The 25,058-nt window shown below is 45.9% G+C and overlaps 1 protein-coding gene across 3 annotated transcripts in view; it reads right to left on the reverse strand.

The window, feature by feature from the left end:
• Positions 1 to 498: 498 nt before the first annotated feature.
• The window catches only part of LOC122369030 (putative uncharacterized protein DDB_G0277255), a 59,623-nt gene continuing 35,063 nt past the window's right edge, over positions 499 to 25,058 (reverse strand). For all 3 annotated transcript variants that reach the window (XM_043343393.1, XM_043343395.1, XM_043343394.1), the window contains 5 exons: positions 23,526 to 23,715; positions 6,633 to 6,884; positions 5,985 to 6,206; positions 3,465 to 3,592; positions 499 to 2,813 (listed from right to left, as the gene is read on the reverse strand). In XM_043343393.1, coding sequence (XP_043199328.1) covers positions 2,316 to 2,813; positions 3,465 to 3,592; positions 5,985 to 6,206; positions 6,633 to 6,884; positions 23,526 to 23,715 — 1,290 coding nt within the window. In that variant the 3' untranslated portion in view covers positions 499 to 2,315. The remainder of the gene's footprint in view (positions 2,814 to 3,464; positions 3,593 to 5,984; positions 6,207 to 6,632; positions 6,885 to 23,525; positions 23,716 to 25,058) is intronic.

The raw sequence follows: 25,058 nt of genomic DNA on the forward strand, positions 1-25,058 counted from the left end.
CGCGAAGCTCTAGCTCGATCAGGGGCCAAATGCGAGGGGGTCGTTCCAACCCCCCCCCCCCCTTGTGCCGTCGAAGGACGCAAAATGGCCTGTGCCGGCGAGGGCTAACGTGTCCTTCAAAGCCGGACACGGCCTGTCCCACTTAACTGACTTCAACTGGCTGAGGCTACTCCCACCAACCGCAGACCATCCCCGTCAGGAGTCTCAAATATCGAGCGCCGGAACGACTCGAACCCGGGCTCTCACCACCGGGAGTCCAGCGCTCTACCAACTGAGCTACGGGACAGGCACCTGACCTCTTAGGTCAGGTACCTGCCAGCTTAACCAGGTCAACTTAACCTGACCTCAGAGGTCACCGGTTGACCTGAGACCTTGGATCGTGCACCAACACCTTGGTCTCGTAACGGCGCACACGCTCGTTTTTTTTTTCTGCGACGCTCTAGCACTATCAGGGGCGAAAGTTGAGTTTTCATCCAATCAGCAGTCAAACACACGTACTTCCTATCCGAAATATATTTGTCATGCACCACAGACGCCAACATTGTTTGTAGGTATACATATACCAACGACACATATACGAGCTCCGATAACTACCGGTAGTTTGCACCGTATCCGGGTCAAAATCTGAAAGAACGCCCTTCTCATCACCAGCTCTAGTGAAGCTCATTCAACATATTACCTACTAGGGCTATGGGTATCACATCCACCTTTTGACTTTTTCAACGCAGTCGAACTTACACATCATCAGCTTACACATCTGTTCGAAATATTTGTCTGAGTTTGATACGGCATGCATTTTCTCATGACCAAACAGCTGAATGACGACCAGTTGATCACCTAATAAAGTTCCAAACTTTGGCCTCGTTTTCCTAGCACTCTGGGGCCAAATGGCGGCGGGGGTGTCGTCGGCCAAAGCGACTGGTGGTAACCGGCCTTTTGTAACAACAGCCGTCCCACACCACTCGCGACGGGAACGAAAGAAGAAGGACAAGAACAGAGGGTATGTTTGAGACGACACAGAAAAGGAAAACAAGTCATATTTTATGTAACCAAAGAACGATTTTGTCTGTAGCGTCTTAATCAGACGCAGGTTACAGTAACAGGAGCTCTACCTTTTCCGTGCTATTAATCCCACACTAGATCGGGTTTCTCGAGCATCTGAGCAAATGTTCAGCCCAAGAGCGGCAGAAAACGGAGTCAGAATTGCACCAATCAGCACTCTGAGTGCTCAGTGGATACCCTAGAGAGGTAATGATGATCGGCGCCGCTGACAGACACACACGGCGGTCACGGCCGCCGTCGGGCGCGCGGTGAAACCGGACACTGATGAGGCCGCCCGCGGACACTTCCGGCGACGAACAGAATGGTGAACACCCGGAGGTATACGGTCGGGCCAAAATGGTGCACGCGCTGGTGACAATGTGAGCACTCGGCTGGCTAAGCCGCCCAACGAACAGGTACTGATGGCTGCGTTTGTATGGAGGTTCGGTAAACACGCCTGGTGATGACAGCAGCATGATATCAACGCCTGATAGCTGGTCAACAAGCATCGAGCCGCGCGGTATGGCTGAGGGAAGATGGTGGTCGATCTGCACTCCATGTGGTATCAGGACAAGTCAGGTGAAGATAGTTACAGAAACCATGGGTGCCAAATAAACCGCGTTCCAGACAAACAACGGTAGGTCTGCAAAAACAGCAGCTGACGGAAGAACTGTGGCCGAGCGATACCAAAAGGTCACGCATCGTCGTGTGTGTGAGTGTGTGATAAGGAGGACAAACTCTTTGTATCTGAGCTACGAGATCTAGCGTCTGGAGCTCCACTATCGGCCCGCGCCAGAGCAGCGACAAATAACATCAATGACAACAAAAGCGCAACAAGAAGCTGACTGTCAGAGGCGCCATCGCCATAAGCGATGGTATTCATACACCGCAACGCATCACCATAGACCTGAGGAGTCAACATAAACCCCATGACCACCGGGGAATGAGAAATAATAGCGCAGCACACACAGTCGGCTCGATGAAGATGAAAAGCTGGCGTTGCCCCTTTGCGTCTTCTTCATGGATCCGAGGACGGGGCGTCAGCACACACAGCGCGCGGCGAATCTCGGCACGTAACAGCTAACACAGACCCGTCCCTGGAGGGGCGTCAGTTCACTCCGCGTCACTCGACTGTCGGCGCCGTGCCGTCAGCTGGCGAGGCGTCCCGCCGGGCCCGACGCGGATCTTCAGTGGGCCCGGGGTGCAGCCCTGCGCTCGACGGCCGCCTAGTTTTCGCTACGACACTACCCCAGAGGTGCTGGGCACGCTGCCGCTTAGCTGCCCGAGTTGAGCTCGTCGGATCCGACCGTCTCGGTGCGCAGTGACGAGACGCCGGAGGTGGAGGGCGGCTCGTCGGAAGCCGGCGGCGCCGACGGCGGTCGCCGGCCACCGCAGAAGCAGACCGAGATGTTGACCGGGTGGACGACCGAGTGCGGCTCGGCCGTCAGCAGCTCCGCCTGGCTGCCCAGCGCCTCCACGTGCACCGTCATCGGCAGGTAGAGGGGGCCGCGACTGTGCAGCGCGAACACGGGCACCTGCTGGCTGCGCGCCGCCGCCGCCGCCGCCGCCGCCAGCGCGGCCGGCGCCGGCTTTCGGTCGCCAGAGGGCGGCGGCGGCCGGCGACAGCGCTTCGGACCCGACTCGTCGCCCATATCGGCCGAAAAACGCTTCTTCATACTCGTCTTGAACTTGTACATGAACCCGGCGCTCTCTTCGGAACTGCGACTGCTGCTGCTGCTTGGAGGGTGCGCCCGCTTCGCTTCGCTCGATTTCTGGAGAAAAAAAAACAGATGAGTGCAATCAGTTGGTGATGGTTACAAATACTTACTGCACCCACGCAGAACTCAGTTGTGCGGCTCCATCACATAAAACGTTAAATTCATGTGAATCCGGCTTTATATGACGGTAAAAAAAAAGATAAAAGACGGGTAAGTTCGCAGAACGCTGTTTCCGCAGACGGGTAAGTCTGCGGAACAGCATACAATTCCTAATAGTAATTCCCGAAAGAATATCTTATTAATGATTCTAAGAGCATGACAATTATCTACAACTCACTAAGGATAGGCGAACGCGAGGGATAGTGTGGTGTACGTTCATTTGTGCCTGTCTCTGTCTCCCTCTCCCTCCCCTCTCCTCATATCTTCTAAATTATCCCTTTCTCTCTCTCTCTCTCTCTCTCTCTCTCTCTCTCTCTCTCTCTCTCTCTCTCTCTCTCTCTCTCTCTCTCTCTCTCTCTCTCTCTCTCTCTCTCTCTCTCGCTCTCTCTCTCTCTCGCTCTCTCGCTCTCTCGCTCTCTTGCTCTCTCGCTCTCTCTCTCCCTCTCTCTCCCTCTCTCTCTATCTATCTATCTCTCTCTATCTCTGTTTCTCTCCCCAATCCTCTCCCTCTCTCCTCCCAATCTCCTCTTGCAGTGCCGTACTCACGTGTAGCAGCTGATAGAGGCGTGCCTGGTCGAACTGGGGCGGCTCCGAGTCCGGATAGCGCGAGGTGGCGCCCGCGTCGGCCGGACTCATCGACGACTCGATCGTCGGCGCCGACATGGGCACCAAGTCTGCAACACGACACGCAAGCACCAACAGTTGATGCGCTCCGACCGCGGCGTCGCGTACGACGAGTAAGGTCATACACACAGATGTTAAACACATGGCTTAGGAATGACGAGCAGTCTACTCGCTTTATGGAATACATTGCCGAAAGTTGTTTCGATAGGTGACTTTAGATTTTGAATTTGAAAAAAAAAACACTCAAATTCGGAAGAATTTTGCCTCTTGATTGCACATGCATGTACGGTAAAATTAGTCGATATAGGTACGTACATGCGACAAAATAAATGAGCATGAGGAAGTAGATACACACAATTAAAGTCATATGATATAAAAACTCAAAATATTTATCAAAGACATTATAGAAGACCTACAAGCTTCCGTGTTTAGTAGCGATGGCTGTTCCTAGTTTTTACGGTTCTTATTTACCATATCAGCTTTAACCCGTTACAAACACACACAAATATTAGTTGGCACTGTCTCGGAGCAGAATCGTCATCCATAAGAGAGCGTTCAGAATAAGTCTGTTGTCAATGTCCACCCTTCACTGGACGCAATCACGCGATGGTTATCCAAAGGGCATAGCTGATGGAGCCAGGTTAGCGGATGTACGGTGATGTAGCACGAGGTGAAAGGAATGAAGAGCTCGCCATTTTAGAGGCTTTAGCGCCCAGCACATGCAACCGGAATTATTTGTTATTTAGCATTCCAAGTTGTCAATATTAGTTATTTACGCGGCTTACACACAATACGTAAAATTCAATGGAAGTAGTTCATGGATTTGATTCGTGCGCCTTAATTCCCAAAATCGTGGCTAAGAAAAGGTCCTGTTATGATTACCTTTACAGCAAAAACATGAGGACGGCTGTGGTGGTGATGCTATTCCCCTATTACAATTCGACAACATTAATACCAATGAAAAAGGCTCATGTTAGAATGAAAAGGTAACAGCGGTATAAAAATGAAACATACATATTCCATGGAAAATTAATAAATTGGCGAAATCGAAATGCAACTTTTTCAATGTTTCAGCTGGCAGCTTCTACGAAGTAGGTAAGTCCGGACTTTTTTTAAATAATAACTGAGTGATCTTAGCACTTCTTTACGAGATTTCTGCGCTGCTTTATAACGACCTTCCCTTTTTATTATAGGAGCGAGAGCGACCAGACTGAACACGAGTTAAACTCGACCTGAGCCAGAGATCGACAATGTGGCCTTGAAACCCAAAATTAATATCAATGCCTAAACACATAGGCAGGCATTCGAATTTTGAATGACATAGATCTTAATATTTTTAGAAAAACTCAAAATATTAGGTACTATGGTGAGCTTGCAAATTGCATAATTAAACGTTACACCAGCAAGTAAGAGCAAAAATCATTTTGTTTTAGTTAAAGGGCAAATTTATCTTTGTAAGGATACATTATTCTTACAAAATAAATTTGCCCTTTACCTAAAACAAAATGATTTTTGCTCTTACTTGCTTGTGTACCGTTTAATTTGCAAGCTCACCATAGTATCTAATATTTTGAGTTTTCCCAAAATAATAAGATCTACGTCATTCCGAATTCGAATGCCTGTCTATGTGATAGGTAGTGATATGATAGGTTCACTACCTCCAATAATATAAGATATAACGAACGACAGCCATTAAAATGAGACGCATTTGTTAGTTAATACTTTTCTCTGCAAGCGCTTCACTCACACAAACACACACACTCACATCTTATATATCTAACACATGACGAAGGGTTTCTTCTCAGGACGCTGGGCAGTGGGCACTGCACAGCGCACACCTTGCACTTCACTGACTTCCGATGTGCATTCTTGTGTGCATCGTCTAACACGCGCACGTACACACACCCTAACCACTTCGTTGACATTCAGACTTTAGATCATCACCACCGCACACCCACAGTTAGATGCATGCCGTTGCGTATTGAGACGCCTGTTAACATTCATATGAGTCCGTAGTACGTACCAGGCGCAGGGCGAGGTGCTAGGTTTGGTCAGAGGATTGCTGTGCGGTCAGAGGCGATTTGACGAGCTCATTTACACAAAATTGGTGCAATATAAACGTGGATCCATTTTTCAAGTGTGATGGATGCTATGCCCAGAGTCCAAATCACATGCTCTTGGGATTTCTGTCATGTGCTTAGTCATAAATATTAGTAGGTCTTACTGTCAAACAAAATATAGTTATTAGAAAAGAAATCGTTATATAAAGCACTTCTAAAAATTCAGTCCTTTTGTACGTGTTCAGTCCATGAGCCTACACAAGATATCCCATTGTCCTCCCCATCTAGCAGGCCAGAGGGCCAGTTTTGTCCGCCCAATAAACCCCTGCCCCTATCGAGTTGTGCCCTGCGGAGGGGTGCCTGCGGCGCGTGGGGCCCTGACCTTGCGACTGCGGCATCTCGGGCGGTGATGCCGAGTTGGAGGCCGAGCCGGGCCACTGAGCGCCGCTGCCGGCGCCGCCCACACCCTCGCTGGAGGAGCCGGCCGCGCTGCTGGCCGTGCCGGCCGCGCTGCTCGTGCTGCCGTCGTAGCCGCTCGTGTTGCCCGTGTAGCAGCCGGCGCTGCTGTTGGACGACATGTGGTGCGGCCGCGGCGGAAAGCCGCCTGCGCACACGGCCGGGGTGTGAGACACACGCGGAATAGACGCACACTGTCAGACCTAGACACACCCAGTGACACGCGTACATACAGCCACTGAGACTTTGGTGGCAGGATCACCGATACTCTTATACACTCTGTGCACAGCCACTGAGACTTTGGTGGCAGGATCACCGATACTCTTATACACTCTGTGCACAGCCACTGACACATTTACATGGGGCTTGCCGAAACTTATCCACATTCCACAGTCATTTGTCTTACACGTTGCACTAAACCACACACAAATCAGAAGGCAGCGGCCCTCAAAGAAACGTCGTCACGGCTGGTGGCCGTAGAGACGGCTCTTTGGGAAAGCGCCCGGCTGGTGCCGGGAGGAAGAGCTGTGGGTAGGTGCGCTCAGCGCTGGTCAGTGGGCAGTGGGGCGGCTACCTTTGAGCACCAGCTCGATGTGTTCGTGCAGATGGTTCATCAGCCGGGCGCAGATAGGGTCGCCCGGGATGAAGCCCTCGTGCTCGACCATCCACTGCATGGCCTCGCGCAGACACTCCCGGTAGCCCTCCTCGTAGTGGCTGGAGATGGCGGCCGCGACCGCCGCCCGGCTGCCGCCGCTGCTGCTGCTGCCGGCCTCTGAGCCGCCGCCGCCGCCGCCGCCGCCGCCTCCACCGCCGTTGGGCTCTGCGGCTGAAGGGCAGGGGACACCATCACTAGCCATCCGTCCCCGGCGCAGAGTGCGCCCGGCGCCGCGCGCGCACACGCACTGACACACAGACTGCAGCACACGCACACAGACAGAGAGTGGGCCGGCTCGCCACAGCCCGGGACGGCGGAGACAGAGCGGGAGAGAAGAGAGACAGAGCGCCGCCGGGCGGCCGGAAGCCCACTGGCTCGGGACAAGGTACCGATTCCAGTGGCAGGACGTGGCTGGCCTCCACTGCCATCACATAGAGAGGGAGCTTACCTCGCCATCAACCCACGCACCGGGGAGCACACCAAAAGCGACGGGCTCAAGGGAGGAAATTATATTTAAATTTCACCAAATGTCTAACATAAGGCATCAAATAAAAACTGCAACATAGGACACATCACAGAAATATAATTTAGAAAACGAGCAAATGAAGAAACCGAACAAAAATACAAAAAATAAATTGGTTCAGACCGGTCCAATTTGGGACGGTCGCCATCCCAGCGCCATTGAGACACGCGGTCAGCTCGCGGGGTCCTGCGCCCCGGGGGACAGATGCGTTACGCCTGTTTGGTGACCGCTTCAACCACCCGACATCGCCCGATCAGTGGCCGACCGGGGACAGCCGGTCGCCGCGCCGCGCTGCCCCCGGTCGCTGCGTCCTGCCACCTCTCACCGACCCGTCCGGCACCAATCGGTGCCCAGTTCACACGTCACTGTCATCGCTCGCTCCAATTTGCCGTCGCCTGCCATTGTTCCTTCACTGTCCCGTCGGCAGTTCACGTCACTGTCATCGTTCGTTTGGGTTCCGTTCCAGCACCAGTTCGCGTCACGGTCATTGCTCATTTCGCGTCATTCCATGACAGTTCGTTCACTGTCCACAGCCCATCTCACGTCATTGTTGTGCGTTCATTCATTGTTCGTCATCAGTTCATCGCTAGCTCAGCTGTCATTGCTCTTCGTACTTTCAACAATGCTTCTTCATTTATTACTCCACGCCTGTTATCTTATCGCTCTGTCACTACTTAAACACATCAGTACAAGTTTGGTTACCGCTGTGTCACAGCTCCTTTTCCATTAGGTCATATTTTGTTGTCACCGTTTCGTCCAAAACGTCATCACTTTGTCATCGTTCTACCCGGTCACTCATGTGTCTTCCTTGGTTCTGACACTACACCATCAGTCCATGTGTGCTGCTCATTCATGACCTCTGCACTTGTGATGCTGTTTGTGCTGATCTAGATTAAAAACAACAATGAATATTGAACACGGCTGGCTAAGTGTTTCACCAAAAAATTAACTTAAAAAGTTCATAAGTGCGTATCTATGTCGACCCCTTCCAAATGTATTATTCGAAATAGCTTTTTACTTGCGTTATAGTTTGGCAGCTTTTCTTGGGAAAAATCTTAGTACGAAAAAATGCAAAAAAGGAGAGAACCGTCCAAGAACTCTTTTAATGAATTAATTGGCCACTGCTATTTGTCATTTCAAGGTACGTTATCAGCGCACAGTCCTAGCCCGCGCACCGACGGGGCTCCGCGCAGACTAAGAACCGACTAAGAACAGGCTAAGAACCGTTGATATCCGCCCCCTTTGAGATCTCGAGAACGAAGCGAGATAGCGACAAGCGATAAACAACATGGGGTATACACGGAAAAGGTTTTCAATTTTTACGAAGGTCATTTTCAGGTCAGGTCAAAGATGACGTCACAGGGGTCAAAAAAGTGAAAATAGCGGCGCTAGAAATGAGAAGTTTTTTTCTCGAATAACTTCCGTGGTAGCCATGCTAGGAGCAAACTAATAGGACCATCGTGATCCTCTCGTCGATATGCATCGAAACATACATATATGTGTTGACCTCGAAAGGGCAAGGTCAAAGGTTGAACTCAGGTCACGTGAGGCCACCATGTATACCTATCATTCGATGCGCCTTGACGAGCTGAACACAATGAGACCATCTGCGCGGCTGTATCTCGTTCCTGTAAGGGGTTATAAGCAAAAGACTCTTGGTGACCTGTGATGACGTCACATGATCTTACATTTGCCCAAGAGCAAAAAAGGCCTCAAGTTAGTCAAGGTTGATCGTGTATGAAGTCATTCATGGACCATGGTATATTAGGCCATTCTGACACCTTTAGTGGAAAAATCAGGCAATTGATTCCCCCCCCCCCCCCATTGACTTATAATGGGGAGATCAAGAAATTGACCTGACCTTAGGTCATCGATATCAAAATTACGAGATAAGCTATTAATGACCTCATTACCTCCGGCAACTTTCAAAGGACACCGTCATCTATGCAGTGCAGCTCTGACACGGTGACAAAGTTGCAAAAAAAGTAATTTGAGGTCGAGTCATTCGACGTGACCTGGTGACATGACCAGGAAAGGTAGGAGATTCAAACTTGCACAAAATGTGTAAAATTGATGCAGCAATAACCATGTAAAATTTCACGGCACAAGCGCGTTTTTTTTTTTCCTTTTTACGAAAAACCTCAAGGGGCGGATATCCGCCCCCGTCGGTGCGTGGGCTAGAACCCTGTTCACCCCACTGTTAAAAAATAATAGTCATGGACCTATAGAATGTTGCACTATGATATCAGTGAACCGTAGCTAGCATTTTGCAAAGGGAAGTCTCACATGACGGTCCCATTAAGACGTCCTATTTTGGGACAGTCCCATGAGAAAATACGTCTGAGTTGACGTATAACTTATATCCCGAATGTTTTCAGTACCATTCAAGCATTTAGTTAAGGTGAAAAAATCACTAACCTGACTTTTGGAGAATACACTATGAAGAACCGCTTTCAAGGAGTGAAACATTTTTCTTCAAATCAAAGGCATAAAAACACCATTCAGAAAAGCATCACTTTTACAAGTCCCTGACACCTTGGTTGACAAAAACAGTAACATCTTATCGCAATAAAGTCTTGCCTGGCATATGGGACAGAAGACAGCATGCATTTTGACAACATGGTGCATCTAAGAGGTATTTGAGATTAAAGGGACCCTCCCACCTTAACATTAGATTTGAGTTGAGATAGCCAAAATGGGGTCCCTGGCTCACAATTACCGGTTTGGGCACTCACAACATCGAGAAATGCCTTAAATCGGAAATATTGAATTTCAAAATTGCAGCATTTTGATTCAGAGGGGCTAATGCATAGGAATACCCCTCTGAATGTGTGACGTCAGCGCAGATATCTAACGATTTTTAAATGTTTGACTAAAACGTTTTGTAACACGCGGTGGTATATGCTGCTTTGCGCGCAACAAGTGCCGCACTTTCAGCTGCCAAACTATTGCTTCCAAATAAAGTCGCTGGGAACAGCGGAGATCCCAAAAAGTAAACAAAAGTAAAAGTCTAATATCTTGAAAACCGGTGATTATTTTTCGGTGAAATTTTGTAGATATTCGTTTTTGCTCTTTCTGAACCGAGCGACAACACTTTCATGCTAATTCATTAACTTTTTTGAAGGTGGGAGGCAGGGCTGCGGAGTCGGAGTCGGAGTCGGAGTCGGAGTCGGTCGGAGTCGACAGTTGTGACCGGAGTCGGAGTCGGAGTCGGAGTCGATTTTAGAAACCCGAGCCGGAGTCGGAGTCGGAGTCACCGAAAATCTGTCGACTCCGCAGCGCTGCTAGGTCTGCGGAGTCGGAGTCGGGATTTGGAGTCGGTCGGAGTCGACAATTCTGCCCGGAGTCGGAGTCGGAGTCGGAGCTGGTTTTTGAAAGCCGGAGTCGGAGTCGAAGTCGGAGTCGCCGAAAATCCATCGACTCCGCAGCCCTGGTGGGAGGGTCCCTTTAAATCTTATGCAGCACGAATTACGATGAGTCGAAAAAGTGGCTTTCCAAACTCGCAAAGATAGTTTCAATGCCAAAAAGCTTTATCCATATTCTGTTCGTAACTACTGAAGATTGATTTAAGAAAATTAGAAGACAATAAATCATTATTTGAGAAATAGGATCCTGGGATGTATTACTTCAGTGTCTAAGACGATTCTCTCCATATAGAGAATACACTCCAGCAGACAAATTACTTTTTCATCGAGCACTCCAAGGACAGTTTCCCTTAACTTAACTGCTGCCCGACAAATTTTCTATTCACTTACGAAGATATGGCTACATGTTAAATTTCATATTACATTTTATGGAAAGGGACTACCGTTTGATTGAGCTAAAAGTTCAGCTGATCATTCCAGCAGCTTTTGACATGCAATGAAATGGGGACAATAATAATCTAGCTCAATAAAACAACAATGATTAACCCGCCATTTTACTGAGGTGCCCAGATGACAAACTCGCCCCATTAATACTAGAAAGTTGTTTTTGGGAGACGTCGATCGAAGAAAAAAGCTATTTATTCCAAAAATTCATGACGTATTATAATGTAGTATGTATAGACTAGAGGTAGTTCCGAAAGTAAGAAAATAAACAATGACACTTTTGCCTCCTAAGCTCCGAACGCGATCAGTATAAAAAAGGAGTTCATCCTGCTGCATGTGGTCTGGAAAGATAGGTATACAGTGCACAGAGTTCTACTGCTCCATTTAACCTTCGCCCCAGTGCACAGTGGGGATTTTTCCGATCTAGCGCCTATTAATTCAAAAAATATTTTTAGGATTTTTGTTTATTTTTTGTGTCAGTAGGGCTAAGAAATGTCTGAATTTTTCATATATGGCATTGTTTTATCTGTATGTCCACAGCAAAACTAGGAAAAATGCGCCCAAAGTTCACACTCATGCGTGATTACTCAATGGGCTCAGCAAGGCCCGAAAGTATAGCTCAATTTCATTGTCCTGTCCTGTTGGTTTTAATCTTGCGAGGTCTTAAAGTTGCATATCGTCTGAAAGGCACCTTTATTAGGAATGGAATGGCAAACAGAAAGTATGCCACAACCTTACTAAGGTCACAAAAATGCCCTTTACAAAAAACCCTTACAGACACCATATTGAAGGAATGGTATTCTAAATAAATGTAGGAAATCAACAATGTTCTCCACACTTTTCCACTCCGAAATATATCCTATCGAATTCGCCACTTTCTTCTGCACAAGACAACGCCTAGTTTGGCTGCCGAAACTTGCCTGAACACGGAATATTCACATTAGAGTATCTTAACACCCCACTCGAGGAGCGCTAGGGCAAACAGCACGATATAGGTATGTTCCGGACATAGGCGAATAATTTTACTTCGTGATTTATATGATGCATATTTTCTGAGACACATTCATTAGGAATAGGATGACAAGCGTAAATTATACATACCGTAACCTTATTAACCATCGCACTTGTGGGGAGGGGGAGGGGGAAGGGGTCGGATAAAACCCCATGGTTTTCCGCAAATTACTCGCGCAAAAAGCGGCCGATCGCGCCGAAACTTTCGGTACCCTCGAGATCATCAATTTTACATCTAACCTAAAAATTTCATGTTTCTGACCCAACTGACCTTTGACCTGTGGCATATTTCTCCAGACCATGTTTGGCCGGAATCGCGATTCGGCGTATGCCAGCTCACATTATCCGCGGTTTCCAGTCTTTTTGTGGTTTTAAACGTTCAAATATGTGAAATGATGTTGGTGCCATGCATAATGGTGGGAGTCAAGGTCACGTGAAGGTCAAGTCAAGGTCATTGACCTTTTGATGACCTTGGTTCACTTTTTCGAGTTTTACTTGTTTCTAGGGTAGTTTTTGGTGCTGATTTCGATTTTAGCAGCCATTTGAATATTTACGAAGTAGTTCTAGTGCCTTCGTTCCATGTAACGAAGCTATCAGTAGTAGGTGACACTTCTATGGATGGCCGGCAGGACGCCTACTAATTGATCTAACCTGACCTGACCCGACCTGGCCTAAATGCATAAAGACATCGTCTGTGATCAAAACTAACATGAAATTCGTGATCAGCACCCCAAAATACCCCGTAACACCCTAACTTTGCGAAGTTTCAAGAGGTCTCGATTTCCCAACTTTAGTTGGGTCATTAAACTGACTTGGAAAGTCAGCTTATGACCTTGGACTTTGAAATTGGATATATTCGGCCTAATTTCGTCATAGGCAGCACGCTTGACTTTTCCGCGAAGCTCTAGCTTGATCAGGGGCCAAACGGCTGAGCGGGGGGTCCAATTGAACCCCCTATACTATGTTGATTATGCACATTTACAGGTAAAATTCTCAACAGAACACACCAGCCAACATCTGTGCACAATCTGGCTACAATTCTACCTATGGTTTGCTCTCTACGAATAAATACGTGCTAGATCGGAAAAATCCCCACTGTGCAGTGGGGGGGGGGCATATGTTACCACCCTGTCGCGTTTTTTGCGTGTAAATAAAAAACCGCGGCGCGTAGCGCCGCGCCACTTGAGGTAGCTTTTGGTGCATCAATTTTGGACAATGTGTGAAATTTTTGACCCCAGGTCATGTCAGGTCAGGTCACCAGGTCAAGTTAACTGACCAAGCCTAAAAAAAGTTTGCAAACATGTCTAGCGTGCAGTGTTTGTCAGAAAGGTTTTAAACTTGGTGGATTGCATGACGCTATGGGCGCCTACAATTTGTATTTCTCGGATTTTTTATATCCGTGACCTAAGGTCAGGTCAGTGGCGTGACCTTTCCATTACAAGTCAATGGAGAAAAATGAAAATGCCTCTAGATCCGTGTGTACGCATAGGAAGAGTCCAAATATTTCAGAATCATAATGATTTGGACCAACCGTGATGACCAAGGTGTCATTTTTGCTGATAGCCTCTAGAAAGGTCATCCGAGGTCATTTGAGGCTACAAACAGTTTTTTGCCAGTAACTCGCGATTGGAAAGAGCTAGAACGCTGGGGATGGCCTCATTGTGTTCGTCTTGTTGAGACGCATCGACTAATATGCAACATGACCTTTTCCGGTCAGGTCATGACCTTGACCTGAGGTCAAATTTTCAAGTTGACCTTTCAAGGTCAAATTATAGTTCATTCGACGCGTCTCGGCGAGAGGAACATGATTCTGGCAACAGAAATGTCGTGGCTTTTTGTAGTCGAAAGTTATTGTCGAAAAACACTTTTCGTAAAAACAGCTATTTTTTGGAGTTTTTGCCCTCTGGAGGCTAAACCGTTGACCTGAGGTCAATTTTGATAATAACCTTATCAAAAGAAAAGTTCAAAAGCTATCGATTGCTCTTCCTTGCGTTTTTCTAGCTCCCATAGTCCCTGAGATAACGGCATGTTTTCTGAAAAATATAATGAAAATTGGCAAATTTTGACCTTTGATGACCTCTGGTGACCCCAATATTGCTCTAAGATGAAAAATGACTGAAATACTTTCAAACGTACGCATTGAGAGCTATCGACTGCTTTTTACCGCGTCTTTGTAGCCCTCTTAGTTTTTGAGCTAGAGGTGGGTGGTAACATATGCCCCCCCCCCACACTAGGGCGATGTTGGCTGAGACCGCCACTGGGGCGCGGGTTAAGATAAAGGTGCAGGTCAGTTTCAGGTCAGGAAGCTTCCACAAAACAATTAGACTCAATATAACGTAGGCGGTCAAGGAGATGTCAAAGCCAGCTTAACCCTCGCCGGACCTATTGGTTTTCTACATACGCGCCGGCCGAGGGGGGGGGCGGGTACGACCCCCCCCCTCGCCGTTTCGCCCCTGGTGGAGCTAGCGCGTCGCGGAAAAAACGAGCGTGTGCGCCGTTACGAGACGCAGAGATTGGTACCCGATTTTAAGGTCCTAGGTCAACCGGTGACCTCTGAGGTCAGGTCAAGTGCCCCAAGGTACGGTTCAGTTTTTGGTGAATAACTTCGCAAAAAACGGCCGCAGAGCGCCGATTTTGGCAGCATCGTGTTCGTCTCGCTCAGGCGCGTCGAATGATATACTTTTTGTCCGGGTCAGGTCAACTTGGGGTGTTGACCTCAGGTCAAGGTCAGGTCAGCACCCCCAGGTCACGAAGTTGGTCGAAAGGGGTCATGTCACATATCATTCGATTCGGCAGGTCTTCCCGAGTCCATTGGTGGCTTTCCCGGCTCGCTAGCTCAATTTGATCAAGAGTTATTGACGAAAAACTAATATGACCTTGATGACGTCATAAATGACGTCACGCAAGGTCAACATTGCAAAAGTGACGCATCTAACCTTGCAAGGAGTGCATAAAATCACGATTCTGTGTGCTTGAGATAGTTGGAGATCGTTCCCGGCGCCAGAATAGCAGTTTGAATTTTTCCCCATTGACTTATAATGGTGAGGTCACGAAAATGACCTGACCTCATATGACCTTTAGGAAAAATCCGAGATATACAAGTTGTGAGACTCATAATGGATACTAGATCCTGCAAGTTTCATTTCCCTGTGACATCTCCTCTGGCAGTGAGGGCGTTGCGAAGTTGCGACATCTGAAGACCGTGCAGAGGTTCACTTATGACGTCATAGGTCAGTGACCTGACCTGACCCAAAAATGCGGTTGGTGTCAAAAGATGCGGCTTGGATCAAAGGTCAGGTATGCCAAGTTTCAGCTCTCTATCGCCAGCGTGTTCGGAGCTATCGCGAAAAAACCCTATGGGGGGGGCGGCACCCGCCCCCCCCCCTCGGCCGGCGAGGGTTAAAGTCCAGATAACATCAGGATGTGAACATAACACAGACACGCCTGAGTCTGTTCAAAGTCAGGTCAAGTTCAGGTCAAGGTCAAATCAGTACCAGGCCTAGGTCAGTACCAGGTCTAAGTCAGTACCAGGTCTAGGTCAGTACCAGGTCAAGGTCAGGCCAAGATAAAAGCAGGGTCGGGCCCATATCGATTCAAAGTCGGTTTAAGAACTCATAATTCAGGTCCAGGTCAGGTCAAGGTCAGATGGACATCAGATCAAGGTCGTCTATCACGGTTTTGGGTGATTACATGTTAAGGGTCAGATTCGTTAAATTCAAATAAGGCCAAGATATGACTTAGTCATGTCAAAGCCACGTCAAGACCAGGTCAATCTGAGCTATTTCAATGTAGGTAAGTCAAATAGAGGTATGTCTGGTTTCAGTTAATTCAAGGTAGGTAAGCAAAAGGTCTAGCCGTTAAGTTCAAGTTATCGTCACCTCAAGAGTATCCGAGACAGATTCAAAGTCAGGCAGGTTTCGGTCAATGTCGAGTCAGTGCCAGATGAGGTAAGAGTTGCGTCAATGTCAGGTCACGCTCAGTTTAAATTCAAGTCACTGTCAGATTGAGAGCAGGTTTACGCTAGGTCAAGTGAAGGTCAAGTTTATAGCATGATCCGTTCGAGGTCAGTTCAAGATTAGAGGTTAGGTCGAGTCTGAGCATGAGGACCGCTTCAAACCAAGACTGGATCAAGTCAGGTCAGACAGCAGAATTTTGGTTTGTTTAATCATCTATTTCTCATTTAACTAGAGGTTGTGTCTTGCTTTAAAGGAAATAGTTCACTTTTAACATGGGGTTTTGAACTGGAATAGCAGTTTTGTAGCTCTTTCAATCTTATCATTTTATGGTTTGAGTGACGTCTTGTTTAAAGTATAGCAACGTCTTATCGAGACTTATAAGTGACGTCACATGAGTGATTTTAATTGAATATTTTGTTATACAACAATGGCCTTTGGAGCTGATTTAATCAAGACGATTAAGCAATCAGAGTTGCATACGGGTCTGTGCAACGATTATCGGGATTTGTTTTCGAAAAAGAGTTCATCACAAAGCCAATGGTGGGATAATAGCATTGTATGAATAATGAAATCATCCAAAGATGCAAGCACGTTGCCTTATCTTGTGACAAAGAGATAGATTAGCATATCAGTGAGAATACATTTTTAATATTGTCTTGGTGTAGTGACTGATATGTTTAAAATCGTCGCATCGTCATTTTATTTTCCAGTCTGGACTGGAAAATAAAATAAATAAATAAATAAAATCCAGACAAAACAAGAAAGATCCAAGCAGTAGAGCTTCGGCAAGTTTCGACTGAAACATAAGACAGGTAGGACATAGAGATATGCCATAGTGAAGTAATAGCGGGAGAGAAGCTGCTGGCTGTGAAATTATTTATTGCCTCTCTGGTAAGCCGCAAAATAGCCTCATGTTAGCGTAATCATGATTGCGTAACTATTGATTTTAAGGAAAACGGGGAATAAGGTCGGGTCCACTGTCCACTACCGAGATGCTATGTGATTATTACGTTGTCCGATTTTACCATGCATGGTTTGAATCATTGGATAGTGTTTTAGCATATTGTCTATTGGTGCATATCAAAGTTGACACTGCCACCAACGATAGTTATGCACGTAGTAGGGGGTAAAAATCGAAATTATGTGATTGTCATGTAGCTTAGCCTTCCAGGCGGTGGGGGGGGCATTTTTTTGCCCCCCCCCTTTAGTTTTTTCAATATATCTCGAGAACCGCTGCGCCGATCGTCACCAAACTTTCAGTACCTTCCCGGGAGCAGCTAGCGCACATGGTGACCATAAATTTTTCCAAAGGCTATAATAGGTTGGCCGCTAATGACGTCAGAGTGACGTCATTTTTGCCATTTTCGACCCAAAAAAAGGTTTCGCGGGAAGAGCTGTCAGGCCTACAGCTTTAGAGATACAGAAAAATGTTTCAAACATAAAAGGTGTGGAATGAAGAGGGCTACAAAACTGCCTTTTCGGTTTTTCGATTTTTTTTTGGATTTTGACCCCCAAAATAAAAAAATAGATTTTTTGAATATAATACCCAAAAAATCCGAAACGTTTTTTGAATTTCGAAAAAACCGGAATATATGTGATAGTCCCTACCGCCTTCTATCTACATACCAAATTTGAGATCGATACCTCTTTTTTTTGGCCAAGTTATAGCGAAAAAACTGTTCAAAATTGATGAAGTCAAATTTTCAAACTCAATTTTTAGCAATTCTAGACCTCGTAGCGCAAAACAAAGACCACCATTAGACACCCCGTGACGAGCTGCATCGAATCGATACCCATTTTATGCAGAAATATCAACTTTGAAATTTGACCTTTTTTGACCTGACCTTGACCTGACCTCCACCAGAAAGTGACCTAAACCGTACCTGATGGTCTTATAACCAACACCATTGAGTTGGAAATGAAAAACTGGCCATAAAGCATGCATCGCATAACCTTAGTAAAGTTGGGCTCATGTGGTGACCCTTGGTGACCTTTGGTGACCTGACCTTTGACCTGACCTGGTATGACCAGTGACCTCTAATAGCAACATATGTACTAGACAACTGACGCCTTATCGCTGATTTTCGACAAAATGCGTTTTACTCGGTGTTATAGCGCTTTCCCTAGAAGCCCCGTGAACGGTGAAACATTTTATCTTTGACCTGACCTGTGACGTCATCGGTGACCCCGAGGTCAATATGAAATTTGGTTTCCTTCGACAAATTTGACAGGGCTATCGAACGCCGTTTGAATTTTCCGGATCCGTCCAGTAGTTTCGGAGATACGGGGGGGGGCAAAAAAATGCCCCCCCCCCCACCGCGCGGAAGGTGGCTGGTAGGCCCACCGCCTGCCGGGTTAAGGGGTTCTTTTTGTGCAGGCTGCTAATGAAAGTAGTTGTTGTGATGTTCCGTGAGCACCTACAAAGATACAACAAGTTACATGAATAGTCGAAACTGCTTCAATTTTTGGGCGTACATAAATAAGTGAAATGCTTATGACTGTGTTCGTATGAAAGCTTTTAGAGATAATACATATATTCGTAAGCTGATCAATTGATCATACTTATAAACATATGCATTGGTAATTTACCTGTATTTAATAGCATTTTATGGGAAAATTGTACTTTTTATTTAGCAGATTTATCAGCACAACATATTCACCTTTCAATATAAGCAGCATAGAATGTCGGCCCATGTGTTATTGATTTACTTTTGAGCGAGCCGATTTGGCGTATTAATGATCAAAATAAGGAGAATCGAAAGTGTTTGAAATGTTGGTGCAACAGCCTTAGGGAAATAATTTTGTTAATCAATCATAATTTCAGTCCAGAAACGACTTAGGAAAAAATGAAATAATTTATGTCCTGAAAACTGTATCCATTGTGTTCAAAACATACCAGATGACTGATCTGGCAGTAGTTCAAGGACCAAGATCAAATCTGAGAATAGTAGGAATGATATGCGATATATGCGAGCATTCATTTTAATTAAAAAGAAAATATGCTCATTAAGGATCCTAATGGTTAACAAAAATGTGGAAGATAAGATTTAATGGTCACATGTTAACGGCATTATGACGTACCATTCCCCTTGCAATAGTTATAGTGATTTTGAAATAAATATGCACTTGATGCAAAACCAAAACTCATCAGAGCAATAGAGCTTATTAGGGCAATGCAGGCATACAGGGTATTCACTGTTCATGTTCACATTTGTTTTATGTTTAAGGTTGCGTGTGCATGTAGCTGTACAGTGTACGTGCATGTGTTGTAGACAGATTGATTTAGGTCGGATGTTAGGGTCCAAGGTCAGGTCTAAAGGTCAAGGTCTCGGTCAGTGTCGAAGGTACACAAATATTCAGTCCACAAACAAATATGAATTTGAAGGCACGAATCAATGTTTCACGATAAAGTGGATTAACAGTTTTATCCAAAGTAAGGAATAAAAATGCATCATTACATGGATATTTACAACAAAATTTTAAGTTTTATTTTAACAATTTGATATTTGCTGATCAACTTCAGTATCACAGTCATCGGCCATTTTCGCAATGCAGTTACTATCAAATGGCACCGGTGTTTGGCGAATTTCTGAACTGAAGCCAGGCCGGTCGGCGCGGTGTGGTGCAGTTGATGGCGCGAGGTCCCGCTGACCAGCGATGGGCGCGCACGGCCCGAGACGCGTCCGTCCGACGGCGCGCGTGTCGCCGCTGAGGTAGGGGCTGCCGTCGCCGATGGCGAGGTCGCGCCGGGTGCCGAGGACAGTTTAGGGGGCAGTGGTGTTACTCTCTGTGCCCTGTCGTACCGGCCGAAATCGATACCTTCCCCCGGCCGGGCGGGAAGACGGAAAGTCAGCCGCGGGCGCACTTTGGCCGGCCGAGGTCAAATTAGGACGGTGTGTGAATATTCAAAGACGCATAAAGGATCTCAGATGCTGTCACTGGAGTTGAAAAGTCTGACAACTTGTTTGACGTGAAGATTATCAGCACCTTAAATTGCTCAAAAAAAAAATTATGCGCGCATAATAAAAGCAGGATAAAACACCTGTATTATATAATAAAAGTTGTGTTGCTTTATATGACTGAAATATGTATCACAAAATGGCAATGTGTAGCATAAAGATCGATTTATTATGTACTGACTCAATCTGTGCTGCAAGAATCAGCCATCTATTCCAAGTGGTGGTTAGTGAATGTGATTTCCATCGAGCTCACTGGTCCTTCTAGCAGAACATCGCGTAACCACTTAGTCATGGAAATAACCATAAAATAAAATAACCACTTATAATCATGAAAACTGTCACATCCCATCAAGGCAGAAAACCTCTTTAATAGGTACATTGTCAGCTTCCTGATGATTTGGCCTAACCAAGCATGCTCTGCACAAATCATCTTGTCTCGCAACTTTTTGCTGCATAACAAGAGAAATCTTAGGTTAAAATGGCAATCAGGCTATCGTAAAACTAAATATGAAAGACAATGTTCCTTCTCTTACACGGATTAGAAACAATGTTAATCTAAATTTGGTAGCAATATCTACTTCTCTTCAAATTTCAAAGCTGTAATTTCGAACATTCCCAGCATTACCGTGTGGAAAGAAAAAAAGCGTTATTACTCAATTTGTTGTGCAGAGCTGCACTTCAGTTTTGCACGTTCATTTCTATCCCGCCATGCAGCTCCAAGCAAGCTACCTGGGATACATCGAATAATGTGAGTGATGACACTTGAAAATTAATGTAGCTCAAGTATAAAGAAGATTTTATCAATTCATCCTCCAGTGGCAGCTCGGTCTTGCGTTCAAGGACCTCTGGTAGGATGCGAAGGAAGGGCCATTTGCCTGGCGCAGCCCCCAATAGAGACTTGCTCAACGCAGGCTTATATTACACCTTATTACAGTTGACAGCATCGATTAGGCTTCAGGAAAAACAAAACTATTGTTACGGACCGCTGAGTTCTTCTGCATTGATTGAATTACTTTACGGTTACATGCCTAGCACATAAAAAATATCAGGAGGTGCTTGAATGCTCCAAATTACAACACGGTTTTTTAAGCTAAATAAATGAAATGTAAGTAAACACTTAACATATCAACATTGCGACAATCGTATGAGACATTTGTAACAATCGTAGAGAACTTCGTTTTCTTCCCAATGCCATTTAGGGTTGAACGTCACATGTTTTAAGTAGGTAGTGTTTTCAGTTGAATTCATTGTTTTTACCACTGAACACTGAGCCAACTGATCCGTCTCCTTTCGAGTTTGAGCAATGCCCTTACCATTGGCATTGTTATCATTGTTGACGCGTTATCAAAATATGATTTGCCATGCTTGTGATTAGAGCGTCCATGGAAATGGCCTACGCGTGGATCTATAAAGTGTTCTTATTTGTGGTTGGTGATGTGGCTTACCATGTTCATATATTTCGTTGTCTTTGAAGGTTCGAATATCTATTTGGCAGCTTTGGCATTTGCTGGGATGAAATTAGCGTGAGCTTAAGTAAATTACATGAATAAAGTAAATAATATGCTCCATGAAATATCTGTGAACTTCCATTGCTCTTGACATTCCGCATGGACACTCAACTCGACAGCCTGGCCGCTGTAGGCGACTTGCACATTGATGGTGCAATGCTGATTATACCGCAACCCGATCGGGACGCTAAATGGCAACCACGCTCCGTATTTGTGAATAGCATGTTCTCAAATTGTTTGCAGACCAGAGATGACATTCTGATCGGCGCCTTTCACTTCATCTGGGGTGGTCTGAGGCGCTGTGGCCAACTTCAGGTGAAACACGCACACGAATCGGCCAGACGGTGAAAAGAAGGGAAATACTGAAACGCGTGCCAGCTAGACGGGGGGGGGGAGTGAGCCACAGCGCCGGAGATCGGCTCAGACGCAGATGGGCGAACGGGGGGCTCCGGGTGCTGCCGCGACGCGCGACGCGCACCCTTCGCCCCATCCGGCGCGCAAACAAACACACTCATACAGTTTTACAGGCAGATATGTGCGTGGATCTCAAACGAATGGATCCGGGACCTGATCCAGATATGTAAATGGGACTTTATCAAAATGGCACTTGTTTTGCACACAGCTGCTCTGAATGCAAAGGCAACATTTTGATTCTGTCGAGAGATCCAATGAGGTCACAGATCCAAGTACATTCGTTGAGCAATTCTTGTTTGACCACGAGTCTTAGATGCAAAAGTATGGAAACATATAATTGATCTTCTAGAACAAAAATATTTGAAACTAATTATCTACGCCGGAAATCAATTCAAGAGGGGAAATTTTGGCATGTGCAAGTGATACAGCAAACTAGAAAGCGCCGAAAGCATCTCAGGACAGCAAAATAGTATCGTAGCATTCTCCCTGAGCCAGAGCCAAAAACAATCCAAGAACTTTAAAAATAGAATAAAACTGGTGGTCAATAAAACAAAAATAAAATATATCGAAAGGTAATATCATAAAACGTGTTTTACATGTACATCCACTTGACTTGTTCTCTTTATTAAAGCAATCAGCTTGTAAGTAAAAATTGTGTCATGACGTGAATGCTGAATTACTGAGGAATGATATCGTAGATGCCACCAACTATGGGTTAACACCAGACACAGCAACATCTTTTAATATTATTTTGAAATGAGGTATTATCACGAATGGAGAGTTAAACATAAAAAAATGCAAAAGAAATGCGCCAATATGAATTTCCTATTTGAACTGTGCCTCGCGCGATGAGGCGTTACCTGATCGGAACAAAAGAAAAGATAGGTTTATTTGTGTATCGCATTGATTTATTTTTAGTCCTCGGCTCATCATCATATCGGAATAATTTTGTTTATAAGCAAATTTTACAAGTTACAAATTTTACAAGTACAAGTATATCAAATTTAAATTGTTTCCGTCTTTGATTATCTGAGACAGAGCTGAGCTTTGGTTATCTGAGACTTTGATTATCTGAGTACTGGGGGAAAAACTTCCGTATTGCTTCTTTGCCAACTATTGCAGCCAGACTGTTACTAATTTCACATGGCATTCAGTGCAGTGTGATTAAATGCAGTGTGATATATTGTAGTGCAGCGTAGCTCAGCATAATAAAATATAGTACAGCGTAATTCAGTGTGGTATAGTGTACAGAAGTGTAATACACTCAAGGAACAGAACTTTACCGAGTATGTTAGTGTCATACCTCACGTGGTTCTTTTCTCGTGGACCCCATCAGACCGTAGACCCATGGCTGGGATCCACGCACATGCCTGCAGTTTGGCCACACATACACACAGTAAAATGTATGACACACAGACTGCCAGCCAGAGGCTGCGGTCCAAACAGAGCGTTGTTTTTCGGGGCGGCTGAAACCCAGCGGTCCAAAGCGGCAGTTACGCCGAAATGAAGATGCTGCGCCGGCCAAGGTACGCCGGTAGAGGCGGCCCCCGCAGGGGCTGCGCCAGGCAAACAAGCTACTGTTGATGGGGAGGGAGTGGCCAACGCTCTGTTTAGCCCTATGGAACATTGTACCTGGGAGCCGGGCCAGCTGCTCTTGTAGATCGCGGATGTGCTTGATGGCATGTTCGATAATCTCTGTCTTCTCGATTCGTCCTCGTCCTTTCCGCTGGTGACAGGAGGGTACCAGGTGCGACAAGTTGACCAGGCAGTTGTTCATACGATCCCGCCGCCGCTTCTCGATCACCCGATGAGACGTTGGGTCCTGCCAGGCAAGGGGCGCGTCGCTCGGGTCTCAGAAGCCGAACACGAATGCGGACGACAGTCAACGATCATGCCAGCGTCATCGATGATGACCAGAGCGTCATCGTCGATGATTCGCGAAGCTTCATTTCAAATATGTTTCGGACGTTTTGATCCAGAGAAAAAATTGCGCCCAACTTTTCGCTTGCATATGGTAAGTACCTACATGCATGTGCTCCAGGCTCGTAAGAAAGTGATTATAGCTCCCTTAGGAATAACTTCTTGGCCATAAGTACGGCGATCAATAAAAATGCAGACAAATGAATTCATTCGAAGCCAGAAACTGCTAATTAAACTTACAGACGCTCATCACCAAGCAGCACTGGCCAAGGCATACTTAAATTAAGGATGGATCTTGACAAACACCTCAGAAACATTCGGTTTAAATTGTAAGCTCGCTGTCGTTAACAACCTCCCGGTAATAGGCCTAAATGTGTAAATGGATTGTACTGAATTTGTATACGCTTCAAAGAGCAGTGAGTTAAAATTACAACATGTAATTGATAAATATTGCGTGGCAAGTTAATTTTACTTAATGCATTTGCTTTCTTATTGCAATCGCATGATTTGTCCATTACAGCGGACTTGTGACATATATATATATATATATATTTTGGGTTCTTCTGCACACTTAAACAACAATTAATATGCCTGCAGGAGCACAAGCGCACGGCCGCACGGAAACATAAATGTACACCCATTTTTAATTGTCATTTGATAAAGTCAAAAAAGAGAAAGTATTGCATCTATTGTATACTCCCAGTGTGAGCACATTTTGCTCTAAACGGCTGGTGCGCTATCATTCCAACCCAGCAGCAATGCAAATGCTATCAGCTGATAACTTCAGTCAAAACCCACAAAGCTAGGTTAGCATTTTATCTGTGTTACTGACAAAATGATGTACCTACAGATCTGGAAATCAAACAACATTATTCAAATAAATAGCCTTAACAATGCACTTGGAGCAAAGGTTGAGCCCTATCAAATGCTGCCCAACAAATGATGCCATGGTATTTCGAACAAGCAAACAGACTGAATCAGAGATGTTTCAGCTTTACCATAAAAAGACAGGTTGGAGACGCAATGGGAGCGAAAAGATGAAAATGTGACCTCATCTGGAATGAGCACATGAACATTATAACGGAGCACACAAAACAAAGAGAATAAGACGCTGGTTGAAAACATCATACGTCTGACCTCTTGACAGGTGGCCGGTGGAGCTCCAAATCTGGGCTTTGAGGAGGCGAGTCGGACGTCGGCCCATACCGCGGTCTGGCAAACGGCTACTGCAACTGGAACAGCTTC

Source organism: Amphibalanus amphitrite, unplaced genomic scaffold, assembly GCF_019059575.1.
Source record: "Amphibalanus amphitrite isolate SeventyFive unplaced genomic scaffold, NRLGWU_Aamphi_draft 001000F_arrow, whole genome shotgun sequence".
In the NCBI taxonomy this organism is placed as follows: Eukaryota; Metazoa; Arthropoda; class Thecostraca; order Balanomorpha; family Balanidae; genus Amphibalanus; species Amphibalanus amphitrite.